Below are 14,640 nucleotides of genomic sequence, written 5' to 3' on the forward strand. Positions count from 1 at the left end.
ATTCATGGCTAAGCCAGCCTCCCTCACCAGATCCCTTCATAGAACATCCAGTCTGTCTACCCAGCCAGATGCTGTGCGTCCTCCAGGATCTAGCTTGTCAGTCTGCCTGATCATCCCCTCCACGCACCCTCCAAACCCCCAGATCTAGCCCAGGTTCCACATCTCGCACCCTGACCTAGTCTGGCCACTCTTGGCTACACAATGGCCAACCTCTAGGCTCCACCAGGCCCCACCCTCCCTTCCCAGGTCCCACAGGCTCCTCCCATGCCACATCCATTTGGTATTGGGTAATTGTCTTAGTTACTTTCCTATTGACATAACAGAACACCACGACCAAGGAAACTTATAAAAGGAAGTATTTAATGTGGAGATCATGATCTGGGAGGGTTAGAGTCCTTGACAGTCATGGTGGGAGGCATGGCGGCAGGCAGGCAGGCGTGGCACTGGAGCAGCAGCCGAGAGCTCACATCTGACCTGCAAGCATGAGGTGGGGTGGGGGGTGGGGCACTAACTGGAAGTGTCCTGGGCGTTTGAAACCTCAAAGCCCATCCACAGTGACACACCTCCTCCAATAAGGCCACGGCTCCTAAACCTTCCCAAACAGTTCCACTAACTGGGGACCAAACATCCAAATATGTGAGCCTGTGGAGGTCATTCTCATTCAAACCACCGCAACAACCAATTGGTGTGCCCTTCCCCGGGGAAGACTATTCCTCCCACTCCCAGCATCCCTTAGTTGCCTGTAGCTCTTTGTGCATGGTGGAGGCCTCATGCGTCACCCCTCCCCATCCACACTGGCGTCCTTGCTCAGATTGTGAATTTTAACAAAGCTCCTGGAAGGGCCTCAAGTTTGGGCAGAAATCATGCTCTAACATCCTCTCACTTTCAGAAAACTGACTGGGGCACTCTCTGAGCTTCTGCGACCCAAGCAGGGGATTCCAGCCTGGGATTCACTCCCCATACCTGCTTGGCAGGGGGAGGTTCTAGGTGAGGAAGAATCCTGGGATTCCTGACTGTGAGGCCCTTACAGGCCTGAACACCACACTGTGTCCCCAGAAGCCAGAGGTGTACAGCATGCCTGCGTCTTTGGCGTGCAGCAGGGGCATAGATCTCCATTTTTTTGTGGATTCCAGTCCCCAAAGAGATGCAATGGAGCTCTGCCTCAGGCTAAGCTGGATCTTCGCTATGAGATTTAGAGAAGGAATTTCTTCTCCAACATGCCAGCTAGGCACCCAGGCCCAGCTCCCAGCAGACTGCACACGCCGAATCAATTGAGTCACGGATATAATTAATTTAATGCACTTAAACGATTTTCTGTATAGTAAACACGCTGAACGAGGGCGACCCAGAATAAAGTGACTGCCTGAGAAACGTGGACGGCGAGAGCAATGGAGACGCTTCAGTGAACGCCAAGTGCTTCCATCTCTTTCCACTTGTGCCCTCCATCCACACCGACAGCTGAAGTTGGCCTTCTGCGGCCTCCCTGGGCCACAAGGGCACTTACTGTGTCGAAGGATATCGCATTTTCAGCAATCCAAAGATAATTTTAATGAGACCTGTCTGCAACCCAGAGCCAGGTGCATCTTAACATGCCGTAAAGGGACAAGTGGAAGCTAGAACCAAGGGCCAAACGGATTCTCTCTGCAGCCTTTCCTGGCTGAAGGGGACTCCCGAGGGCTGCAGGGACAGTGGGTGGGGTTGGTGGAGGCATGGTGGGCCTGCCTGAAGTTGGGGCTCTGCCAAGCGTTGGTGCTGGAGACCCTGAGGGAGTCGTGACCCCCCTCTTAGATCAGCGTCCCTGATAACATGAGGGGGTTGGCTCTGCGGAGTTTTAAGAGTGTGTACAGGTCTGCCATTCGCTGAATTATGACTCAGACTGGTGCAGGTGTCAAGGAATTTCCCATTAGTAAGAAATTCATCTTCGGGCCCTGGAAAGCATTTTAGCCCGTCTTAGCTAATTGCTCATCAAGTAGTGATTATTTGGCTTAGATGACAGGGTACACTTTGCAGGGGTTATAAATGAGCTCCTGCGAAGCCGCGCCAGGCGTCGGGCGCCAGGCAAAGGGCTGGCCTCTGGGCTTAGGGATGCAGCCAAAGGCTTCGGCGGCGCTCCATCAGCCAGGCAGCACTGTCTGTCGTGAACGCATCCCACCAACAAGAAGCAAAGCGGAGGGCAGGTGACCAGCCCTGCCCGTCCTTCCTCTCCCAGGGCGAGCAGAGAATGTGTACGGTGAGGGGAGCAGACCCGAGTGTTGTGACTGGCAGGGGAGGCTGTGGGGAGAGGTTCCTCTGCCAGCCCAGAAGCTCATATACCCCAGGCTAGACCTGAACTTGGTATGTAGCCAGGAATGACCTCGAACTTCTGGTCCTTCTGCCACTAACCCCCTGGTGTTGTGATTGCAGGTCTGTGCCACTATGTGTGACAGACGCGATGCTGAGGTTTGAACTTGGGGCTTTATTCACACTGGGTGACCGCTGTACCAGCTGAGCCTCACCCCCAGGCCGGAAACCCTCGTTCTTTCAACATGTTTCAGGCTCTCCCTACGTAGCTCAGGCTGGTCTCAAGTTCGAAATCCTCCTACCGCCACCCCCGAAGTGCTTGGGTTGCAGCTCTGTGCCACCGTGCCTGGATTTTAGTAAGTTTGAGGTGACGGGGTCTGAGTGTGTTTGTGAGGTGCTCTGAGGATAAAGGCACCTCTTTCAGCACAGGGTGAGGCAAGCGGCTGCAGCTTCCAGTCTGAATCTAGGCTGCGCTGTGAAAAAACGTACTTGGCCAACAGCTGCACAGAGCCTTCACATCTGACTGTGGGAGGGGATGTCTGCATTTAGATCCTTCTACCTGTGGATTTTGGAAACCTACTTCCCTTCAGCAAACTCAGAGCCTCCCCTCCAGCGGGGGAGTGGCTGCTGAGCCACTGCATTAGAATCACCTGGAGGGTTGGTTAAGGACCCAGGGTCTAGAAACCCAGTCAGTGAGTCTAACAAATGCTCGGGTGAGGCTGACCACACCCAGACTGGCTGGCCAGGGAGAGTCCTTTGCTCATCACTCTTGAGTTGAGTCCTAACTTACCTCCCCAGTCCTGCCATCCCCCCACTCAAGGTCCTGTCTCAGATGACTGTACCTCCCCCCCCCCCTACCAATCCGCACCCTCCCTCTCACTCAGCTGCCACCTGGCCAGCCAGCCTAGAGTGCCTTAGTGCTTGTGTACTCCTCGAGGCCAAGCTCGAATGCTGCCTCTTCTGAGAAGCCGTCCCTGAATTTTCCACAAACGTCAAGGACATCCTTGCAGGCTGGTGGAGTTCTCCCCTGTGCCAAATGCTTTTAACTTTTCCATGACAGCATTGTTCGGGTCCCACCCCTGGATCTACACCACTGCATACACTCTCAGCTCCTGCAAGACCTGCCTGCCACACCGCCACGCCAGCAGCTGAAAACATCTTCCAAACCCAATGTTTAAGAACTACATCAATCCTCTCTTCTCATTGTACAGCCCCATGGTGGACCGATCTCTAATCGATTCTGAATTTGACGACCCAGGACGGCACTTAGACCACTCACTCCCCGCCCCACTTCAGGCAAAGTTCCTGTGTTTGCTAGGAAGCCAAGAGGCCGACAGAATACCAAGAGACGCCCTACAATCATGTCCATCTCCAGAAGGCAGTGCTGTGCAGACATGAAGACCTAGACCCACACTCAAGTCCCAGTTCCTCCTCTGGTTGGCTGTCTACATCAAAGCCCTGAGCTCAGGGCTGCTCATTTTACCAGGTATAGCACAGCATCTGGTCTCATGCGGCATAGAGACACAATAGGACCGTTAGGGACAGTAGCAAGAGTTGGCATTTCTTGGATTCCAGCACCGGACATACATGATGGAGTAGGAGCTATGCAACTTCCAGGGTCCAGGGATGGCATGGAGCCCCTGGGTGAGTGTTCAGGAACTATTGAGTATTATCAGTGCTAATTTCCCAATGTGCATGCAAGGCATGTATTACCATCTGCATTTCCCCAGAGAAAAACTTGAGCTCAGATCGGATAATCCTCTCAATCAATATTAGCAGGTGCCACACCAAGGACTTTTACCGTCCTGTACTGGAGACTGGGGAGCAGGGGCCCTGGGGATGTTGGGCAAGCATTCAGCCCCAGAGCCATGTCCTCAGGACTCTTTTTGCTTTCAGTTTTGCAATGGTCTCACTGAGCTGGTCAGGCTGGCCTTGAACTTGAGACCTTCTTGCCCCAGCCTCTCAAATAGCTGGGATTATAGGGCTGCACCTCCAGGCCCAACGCAAGGACTCATCTTTGTCAACTACTTTACAAACAGAGGCATTGTTTCCATTTTGTGAATGAAAAGCCTGAAGTTCAAGGTCACTGATAAGTAAAGACACAGGGTTTGAACCTGAATTTGGCCCACCCCACCTGCGGGGTGGTAGAGTGCACCTACCCTTGCAGACACCCATCCTTTCTGATGGGTGAGTCATGAAGGTACTTCCCCCGGGAAAGAGCCTACCCACCCCACACCTCCTTTCTGTATTCCCAGGAGGTTCCCTCAGTTACCCAGAGAAGAAAGCACACAACAGCAGGTGCTTCGCAGCCTCTCCTTTGGCCTTGCAGGACCCCCAGGGCACTAAGAAGACAGCCCAGGAGGCTGGGGAACTGACCGTGACGCCGAAGAAGTTGGTTTCGTTCATGGCGTTGAGGATGATCCTGCCCAGCGTGTGGTCTGTGTAGTTGAAGTCCTGGATCCGCTGGTGCCTGCTGCTGGCATGCAGCGTCTCCATGGCCCTCTGCAGTGTCTTGGCGATGACCCAGATGCCATCGTAGGCGTACCCGTGGAACTTGCTGGGCCCCACGCCCGAGCGCTTGCTGTTGTATTCCCTCTCGTATTGCTGCGGAGTCTGGAAGAACAACAGGGGCAGGGGACACCAAGTTACAGCGGGGACACCAGGCACACTCACACTCTCCGGAGTCCGCCGTGGGTCCGTCACAACGCTAGGCCTCGCTTTCCATCCCATCACCTAATTCCACAGTGATTTCCCAAGGTGGCAGCCATTGCTGTCTCCATTTTACAGAAGTGGACCCTGACTTGCTCAGGTCACAGAGTCAGTGAGTGACAGGGTTGATCTAGCCCTGCCCGTCTGGAAGACCAAACAGAGGGTATAATACACCCTAACCATGGAAACCGCCTCCCCTCTGCCCCACCCCCCATGTTTGCAGGGCCTGCGTCTGGAGAACTCCTGGGCCCACTTACCAAGCTTAGAAAGTGAAGATACAAGTCAACAAAACATTCAATTATTTTCAGTTTCCCACCAAAATAAACACACCTTCCAAATGATCTGAAAGGCAGGGTTTGAGCTCAGCACTGGGGACTGACTCTTCAGAGCTTCTGGCCAGACAGTGCATGAGGAAAGCCAGCCTTGCTGGGCAGTCCAGCCCCTCTAGTCCCCCCAGCCCCTCCAGCCAGCAGCTCATGGGCTCTCTCTGTCCTTTGCCCTCAGCCTCAGGGACCTCTGAACCACCAGAGAGATGGTCACCCCTAAGAACTGGAGCCGAGCAAGGCCACAGGTCCCTAGGCTCTGGAAATGGCTCTAGGACATGGGCAAGGAAATCAGAGCATGGACTAGAAGATACGTCCAACATTTTACCTTCTGATGGGATACTGCCAACTGTGAAGTTCACAGTCCAGAGCCATGTGTGATTGAGGCACAAAAAAATATTGCAAAACCTCTCAATGCATTAAGCTTCTGACTGATTCTGTGTTGGGCTGCATTCATAGCTGTCCTTGGCTGCATGCGGGCTGGATATGCCAGGTTGAGATTCTAGAAGGTTCTAGCTCTGTATTCATAGCCCTGTGGATTCTGAGTCCCGCAGGACCCTGTAAGGCCCTCTAGGACCACAGCCCCTGAGGCAGACCCAAGCAAGGGTAATCTGTACCTTCTACTTGTCCCTTCAAAGCTCCCCAGGGTCTGTGAAGAGCTCGACACTGAACCAACCACGGATCATCTACTACTTGCTGAATTTTATAAAAGAATCCACTGGTGATAATTAACATCTTGATTGGCCACAAAGTCCTGAAATTGTTCTTTTACTCCAGTGCCTGAGTTTGTCCTTCCATATGATGTCACCGGGTAACCTTTGACCTCAGCCTCTCCACAGACCTTTCTCAAATTCTTTCCGACCTCTTCAGCAGGAAGCGTTATCACAGCCATCTGGGAAAACCCTCTGAGGGACCAAACCACACAGAAACCATGGATTCCTTGTCAGTTACACTCAGAAGGTCCCTTAGAGATGCCCAGTACAGCCTGAGGGGCCGAGAGTCGCAGAGGTTGGGACAAGTGTGTGAGGATGTGTGTGAAGTTGGATGGCCCCCATCTTGTTGCTTCTCACTGGCCATGAGGTTATTGGTCACTGGAAGCTTGCTCAGCTCTCCCTGGCCAGTAAGCAGGGAAGGTGGATCCGCACAAAGGTCGAGGGGTTTTACAGGCACGGAGCCCACCACACTGAGAAGTAGGATCTCTGGTAGAGTCAGTCAGACGGGTGTCCAGGACCCCAGACCAGGTGCCTCCAGCTGTGGCCCTGCAGGATTTCTGTCTGTCCAAGTGGAGCATGTCCAGCATGAGCCCATGTTCCTCCCTCTAGTCTCAGGCTCTTCTGAAAGCCCACAATGTCCCTACCTGTCACTCTTCTTCAGCCATCAGTTCCCTATTTCTCTCCCCAAACCCAAGCAGAACTGATTTTGGCTCCCGGGCCACCAGGCCTTTGGGCCAGCTTAGCTTCTGCATCCACACCCCACACAGGGAATCACCTCGCATCCCTGTGTGCCCTGACCTCATTCCAGGCACGGCTACAAAGTGCCAGCACCTTCTCTGGTCTAGTTCTCTCCTCCTGGGGAGCTATCCGGTATGAGGTGCTCTCTCTTCTTCTAGCCTTCCAGGTGCCTAGATGATGGAGTTTCCTTGGGCCCCAGGGCTTTTGCACTGGTTGTGTCCATCAGAAAATCCCCCAACTGGGAGTGCTGCACAGCCATAGCATCACGTCACGGGAACAGCCCTGAGCCGGAGTCTCTAGTCTTTCTAGCACTTACCACTCCTGTGTGGTCTGTTGTTTGGCCTCTGCTTTTTCGTGCTAGCACTGCATAAGGACATAGGCCAAGACATAGGGTGCTTCAGTCACTGAGTGGTCCTCAGAACCACATGATACACACATGGGACTCAGATGTGCTGTCTGATAAATGAAGGAAATGTCATGTACACACCACAGGCTAAATGCAGGGACACACCTGTGCACACACCACAGGGCTAAATGCAGGGATACACCTGTGCACACACCATGGGGATAAATGCAGGGACACACCTGTGCACACACCACAGGCTAAATGCAGGGACACACCTGTGCACACACCACGGGGCTAAATGCAGGGACACACCTGTGCACACACCACAGGGATAAATGCAGGGACACACCTGTGCACACACCACAGGCTAAATGCAGGGACACACCTGTGCACACACCACAGGCTAAATGCAGGGACACACCTGTGCATACACCACAGGCTAAATGCAGGGACACACCTGTGCACACACCACGGGGATAAATGCAGGGACACACCTGTGCATACACCACAGGCTAAATGCAGGGACACACCTGTGCACACACCACAGGGATAAATGCAGGGACACACCTGTACACACACCACAGGGATAAATGCAGGGACACACCTGTGCACACACCACAGGCTAAATGCAGGGACACACCTGTACACACACCACAGGGATAAATACAGGAACACACCTGTGCACACACCATGGGGATAAATGCAGGGACACACCTGTGCACACACCACAGGGATAAATGATGCTTCCTGATACTGAAATGCGCCATGCCCCTGTGCATGAAGGCACCCGTTTCCCAGCATCCTCAATAATAGGTGTTTTAATGAAAAAACATCGTCAGTTTGCCAAGAAAAAGTATTATATTCTCTTAATTTGCATTTTTCTTTCTAGTAGAATGATCTCCTTTCAAATATTGACAAGAAGTTGTTTTTACTTCTGAGGTAAATTTCTTCTTTATACCACATTGCTGCTGTGATGGCCTGATCTTTCAGACGATTGTTTTCAATCATCTTGCTGTTTTCCCAGTTTTTATTGCTTGGTTCTCTGTGCGTGTGTGTGTGTGAGCGCGCACACACATGTGCATGCACACTCATCTGTACCGCAGGAATGTTTGCTGAGTATTGATCTTCAGGCAGGCACTTTACCACAGTGACGCCCGCCCCGCTCCATCCCGCCACACTCTCAGGTCTTGAGTTTGCAAAGCCTCTTATCTCCTCCTCCCAAGTAGCCGGGGCTACAGGCCTGGACTATCATACACCGATTATTTTAATATTTTTTCAGTGTGATTTGGGTCTACGTGATGGTTAGTGTTAATTGGCAGCATGACAAAATCTAGAATCACCTGACAAATGGGCCTCTGGGCAGGCCTGAGGGGGTGTGGGAGGATCTTAGCTGGGGTGGGAGCACTCCCTGGGCTGTCATCCTGGACTGTATAACATGGAGAGGATAAGCTGAACGTGTGTCCGTTGCTCTCTTTTCCTGACTGCAATGTGATGTGGCAGCTGCTTCCGGCTCCTGCTGCTGTGTCTTCCCCACTGTGATGGACCGTGACCTGGGACTGTGGGCCGAGATAAACCCTTTCCCTCTAAGTGGCTTTCGAAGGGCTATTTTGTCACAGTAACTGGAAGAGAAACTAAGATTCTCTATTCTGATTGTTAATTTAGCTCTTGGATATTTTTAAAGTATGTAAAAGCTGCCTAGATGTGCATCCCTCTATTATTATTATCAGCATCAGCATCATCACTATTTTGTTTCTTGAGGCAGGGTTTCTCTGTGTAGCCCTGGCTATCCTGGAACTCGAAAGCAGAAGAGGAATGAGACCCTCTGTCTTTCTGACTTTCCTCCCTCATGTGTTCTCTGATGCACACGAAGGCACCGGAAGGTGGGGTGCCAGGGTTGGCCAGCTTCCTGTGACTATAACATGACATCTGAGCTCATAACCTTCAGGGAAGAAATGTTCCTTTTGCTTCAGTTTGGAAGTTTCAGCTGGTGACTGGCAGGCCCCACTTTTGTTTTGAGGTGAGGTAGCTCATCAGGTGGAGAGGGACCGTGGTCAACAAAGCCACTAACCTCATGACCCAGGGGGCAAGGAGGAAGAGGATAGGACCTGTGTCCTACAATTCCCCTCCAGGGCAGGTCTCCAGGGACCTAACTAGGCCCTAAAGGTTCTACGACTTACTGATAGTACCCTCCCAGGGACAAAGCCTTTAACACTCGGCCTTTGGGGACATGTGTCTAGACCATGGCAGTATCCATCTAGAATCCCATTTAGTCTATCCAATGGGTCAGTCAGATGATGTGTTTAGACAGCACCCTAAGCTGTCTGGGATCCACTAAAAGTCAGAGGCTGTTACAGTTCGGATAGAAAATGTCCCCATTCATTCACAGACTTTGACACTCGGTCCCCGGATGGCAGCTCTGTTTGGGGAGGCTGTGGAAACTGTGGGAGGCGGGGCTTCTCTGGAGGAAGTGAATGGGTAGGAGGTGGGCTTTGTGGGTTACTTGGATTGCCCACTTTCAATCCAAGTCTCTCTCTGTGTTTCCTGGTTGGTAGCCAAAATGTGAACAAGCAAGACCACAGGCCCCCACCACCATAGCCGCAAGCGCCCTGGCTGCAATGCCTCCCCACCATGATGGACTGTATCCCCTCAAACTGTCAGGCAAAATGGATCTCCTTCCTTCAGCTGCTTCTTGTCAGGTATGTGGTCACAGCAATGAACAGTGACCACTGCAGGGTGGGTGGAGGCCTGAGGTGAACAGGCCCAGGATGGCCTCCACAGGAGGTCACTGCCTGCACGGTTTAACTTTCTTGATGTAGTGTGTGTGTGTGTGTGTGTGTGTGTGTGTGTGTGTGTGTGTGTGTGTATTTATGCATGTGTATCTGTGCACCCATGTGTAAGAACCATAAAAGGACTGAGATCACATAACGTATTTGATTTGGCCTTGGGACCAACACAAGCCTCTATGTCTACTTTTTACGTGAGTCACTTACAAATCTCGATTTTTTTTCTACTTTACTTTTCTGCTTTTGTTGTTGTTCTGGGTGATGAGGAGCAGGAGCATGGTCATGGGGACGGAGGATCGGGCTGTCCACAGTGTTTCTGTGAGCAGAGGCTTGGGGTAGGACTGGGTGTATGTCTTGCTGGTTTCTTACTATGTCACACCCCAGGCCACTTACCATTCCTCCCAAGTGATGCCAAGCCATCCGGAGGACAAGTTCTCATGATTGCCAGAGACAAGGAATAGCTGCCCTAAAGCTGGTCTCTACTGTTAAGCTGCCAAGGAATCCTCGCTATTGTTCTTCTAGAGGTTACGTTTATCACAAGGTGCCAGAAGTTTCTGAGAAATAACTTTTCGTAGATGGTTCCCCTTAATCACAAGCTGGATTTCAGTGTTTGGAGAGGCAGTTTTTAGGGCTTGGAATATGTTTTCCCTCTGAAAAGGTGTTATAAAGAGTGGTTGAACTCCCAGGCTAGCCTGCAGGGGCTTGCAAAGCTAACAGGTGGCTCAATGCTGTGAGTCTGTGATTCCAGCACAACCATGCTGGCATGGTTAATACAGATCGTCTGCTTGACAGGATGTAGGCTCACCCGCGTTTATACCGGAGTTTCTAAATTGGGTTAACCGGGGTGGGAAGTGGGCGCCACCATGCCATGGGCTGGGGTCCTGGACTGAGTAAAAAGGAGGAAGTGAACTGAGCGCCAGTGTTCATCTCTGTCTGCTTCCTGGCTGTAGATGCAATGTGAACGGCTGCCTTAAACTCCTGTTACCATGACCACTCTGCTGGGACGACCGACCCGGAACTGTGAGCCACAGAAACTGTCCTCTTCCTTCCTTCCTCAAGTTGGTGTGGTCACGGATTGCTTCCTGGGAGAATCAAGCCTTGCTGACAGAAGAGAGGGGACAAGGACGTCCCCTCTTTCATGCTCCGCTGCCTATCTCCCCCGGGAGACGTCTGGTTCACAGGGCTTCATTGGCGTACTTCCTACACCGGTTCCTACACTCCAGTGAAGCTGGTCCCTGGGGTGGCTTGTGAAATGTGAATTCCACGGCTGCCTGTGTTTCCACGTCAGTGAGAGAGGCCAGTCAGATGTGTGCAGTTTTTAAAAATCACAGCTTTGAAACCTGCACAAACTATGGAGGCCCCCCTTCAACTGTTATTAGGACTCCACAATAGAAAGTTCCCGGTATTTTCTGAGTCCCTTCCTAGCTGAGGTGGCTCTGGGTTCAAAGGTGGCATCCATCTCCCCGTACCTCTCCTTCAGCAAGCTATACGACCTCGCAGAGCCACTGGAAACATGTCTGTTCCTTCTCACCCCTGCAGCTCCTCACAGAGCAAAGGACAAGGGCATTCCTTACTCCAGTGCCATTCTCCCGCCAAGCTAAATAGTTTCTGTTTGGACTTCTGGGGTTGTGATGAAAAACTCCTGTCAGACCAAAGAGCCCACAGAAGAGCCCACACAAAGACCAGAGAACAGCATGCAGTACAAGAACAGCTTCTTAAAACAAAGAACACCTCTTCAGATATCAAGCAAGTGGGATTCGGGGTGGTGGCACACGCCTGGGATCCCAGCATGCAGGAGGCTGAGGCAGGAAAGTTATGAGTTCAAGGTCATCCTGGGCAGCAGAGCCAAGACTATCTGGAAAAAGAAGAAAGAAAGAAAAGGAAGGAAGGGAGGGAGGGAGGGAGGAAGGAAGGAAGGAAGGAAGGAAGAGGCAAGCAATCAGGCTAGCTGGGACCCTAGGGACCACGTTTCATGGAGAGATGCTTTGAGATGGACACGACTCTGTATTGAGGTGCTGGTGGGTTTGTGAGCCAGAGGTTGTCCAGCTAAGGCTAGAACAGGTAGCATTTGATAAGGCCTTTTGGCAATCCCCTGTGAGAAGCCAGAGGCTGCATGTCAGGGTTACCTAGGAAGTCAGATGTAAATCATGAGGCTGACATGACAAGAAACATTTTCACTTGAAATGTTTCATAGCTAAGCTGCATAAAGCAAGGGGCCACAAAACAAGGCAAAAAGCACCAGGAGAAGGGACGGAACCTATTTGGAGTCCCAGGTTAGTCAACATCTCAGGGTTTCCTATGAGAATGCCAAAGGGCTGACCAGTGGGAATAAGAACAAGTTAAAACAGATTAAGTCTTGCAAAGCCAAAGCCAATCTTGGAACCATGACCACCCCCAACTATATTAAAAGTAAAGTCCCCCCCCCTCCGCTGAAGAGGAAGATGGCAGTGTCCGGATCTGTTGCAATCTCTCTCATGCATTGGGTCATCGAAGTCTATCAGTTATGACCAGAGATATTGTAGGAAAGGAAGGGGGTATCATAAATAATCACACAAGGAACCGAAATCATGAAGTTATGAGACTTGGACTTTAAAACTCACAAGGCTTCTGTATTCAAGTAAACAGATGAGAAGATGTAAAACATCACCAAGGAGCTGAAAGCTACAGGAGAAGAAAAGTAGACAGGAGAAAGCAGAAATTCTGAAGAAGTGAAAGACTTGACAGGTGGGGGCGGCAGTGGTTGACCAGCAGGAAGCAGACAGGTGAAACAACACAGACTAGCAGTCAGTGTTCAGGGGTATGGCAAGGCAGGGCCATGAGAAACGCAGGACTGCACTGGAAATACTTATCATGGGTATAATCATTGTCTTGAAAGGTAAGGAAAAGAGAAGGAAAACAGAAATGGATAGACCTGGAATTTCCCTCCCAACACTCCAGCTCATGGAGTCATGAAGTCCTCTGAAGCCCTGTGGAGTCTAATAAAGAAAAGCACACACACGTGTACATGCACACATCACCTGATCAAAGTACAAAAAAAAGTAACAGTTGAAGATCAAAGTCAAAACAAAATCCTTTTTGTTTGTTTGTTTGTTCTGTGTAGCCCTGGGTGTCCTGGAACTCACTCTGTAGACCAGGTTGGCCTCAAACTCACAGAGATCCTCCTGCCACTGCCTCCTGAGTGCTGAGATTAAAGGTGTGCACCACCACCGCCTGGCTTTAAAACAAAATCTTAACAGTAGCTAGATAGAAGAGACACATCACTGTTAAAAGGCCGATGTGTGATAGCTGGTTTACCAGAAATAATGGAAGCCAGGAGACAGTGATGACGTAAAGCAGGAAGGGAACAGCAGATGAACCAGAGGCTACCCCGGCTAAGAAAGCACTCTGTAGGGGCTACCCTGGGCTAAGGAAGCACTCTGTAGGGCTACTGTGGGCTAAGAAAGCACTCTGTGGGGCTACCTTGGGCCAAGAAAGCACTCTGAATTAAAGGTGAAACGAAGGATACTTACCATGGCTAGGAGTGGGGAGAATGTGTCTGGTAGATGATAGCTAAAAAAGGTTCTCCAGGCAGAAAGAGAACGGCCCTAAACAGAACAGCAATGCTGGAAGGACAAGTGTGCAGGAGAGCACACACAGTGAAAACCAACATCTGGCTAAGAACATTCTAGAAGATCTGAATGAAGGTTAGAGATTGCGGACTCACACCCGCAGATACCAGGCTTTGTTTTACAATTTTAGTGATGGAGATGACGTGACAGCGGCATAAAGACAGACAGACCGTGGAAGATGGTGGACAGTACAGAGATGGTCCACACTGTGCAGGTGCTAGATGCGTGACCGAAGTCATGCAGCTTGGCTTGGGAGGAGGGCAGCAACGGCCCTTTCGATAAACGGTCCAATCAATTACTTGTCATGTGGAAAACAAAACAAATACTGATTTTTGCTTTAGGCATCCATATAATCATTTGCATGGACACCTGATGTTTAACATGATACATAATAAAAGTAAAGGATAAGGCAGAAGGCCTAATGGCCTAACTGGGTGAGGGGGTGCAAAACGCTTAGACACAACACTGAACATCTAAGGAGCTGGACTGCATTACAGGAAGAATTCCTATCCACCAAAGACACCAAGAGACTGAGAGGTAAGTCACGGAGTGGGGGAAGAGAAGGTCTCACATAGACTTCTCAAGGCTCCTCAGGCAGAACACAGACGAGATTTCTACCCCTGGGCCACCAGTGAGCAAGGGAAAAAACACAAAAACAAGTCAGGTAGGGAGTCCAGTAGAAAAGTGGGTGAAAGACCCAAAAAGCAAAAGAGGCTAAAAAACAACCAAAAAGATAGGAGGGGACGGGTGGTGAGAGCGTGGTAAGGCCGCTTGCTGTGCAAGCTCAAGGACCTGAGCTGGATCCCCAGGATCAGAAAACTCCAGTGTGGTGACACCTACATGTAATCCCAGCCCCGGGGAAGCAGAGACAGGCAGTCCGGCTGGCCAGCTGGTCTACCCCATTTGGTGAATCCTGGGCCCACAGGAGACCTTGCCTCAAAGGAGGTGAATGACATTCCTGAAGAATGCCACCTGAGGTTGTCCCCTTGCCTCCCCATGCACACACATGCACATGCGTGTGCACACCCATTAAAAAAGACGAGAAAATGTCCAACTTCATCAGCAGTCAGGGACATGCAAAGCAAAACTAAAACGGGATGCCACGTCCCACCTACTAGCTCGGCTAAAATTAAAGAGCTG

At 51.1% G+C, this 14,640-nt stretch overlaps 1 protein-coding gene across 1 annotated transcript in view; it reads right to left on the reverse strand.

The window, feature by feature from the left end:
- Gabbr2 (gamma-aminobutyric acid type B receptor subunit 2) overlaps positions 1-14,640 on the reverse strand; it is a 356,621-nt gene that overhangs the window by 132,154 nt on the left and 209,827 nt on the right. Inside the window, exon 7 of the mRNA XM_006973681.4 lies at positions 4,657-4,893. Coding sequence (XP_006973743.2) covers positions 4,657-4,893 — 237 coding nt within the window. The remainder of the gene's footprint in view (positions 1-4,656; positions 4,894-14,640) is intronic.

This window comes from Peromyscus maniculatus, chromosome 2 (genome assembly GCF_049852395.1).
Source record: "Peromyscus maniculatus bairdii isolate BWxNUB_F1_BW_parent chromosome 2, HU_Pman_BW_mat_3.1, whole genome shotgun sequence".
NCBI classification, from domain to species: Eukaryota; Metazoa; Chordata; class Mammalia; order Rodentia; family Cricetidae; genus Peromyscus; species Peromyscus maniculatus.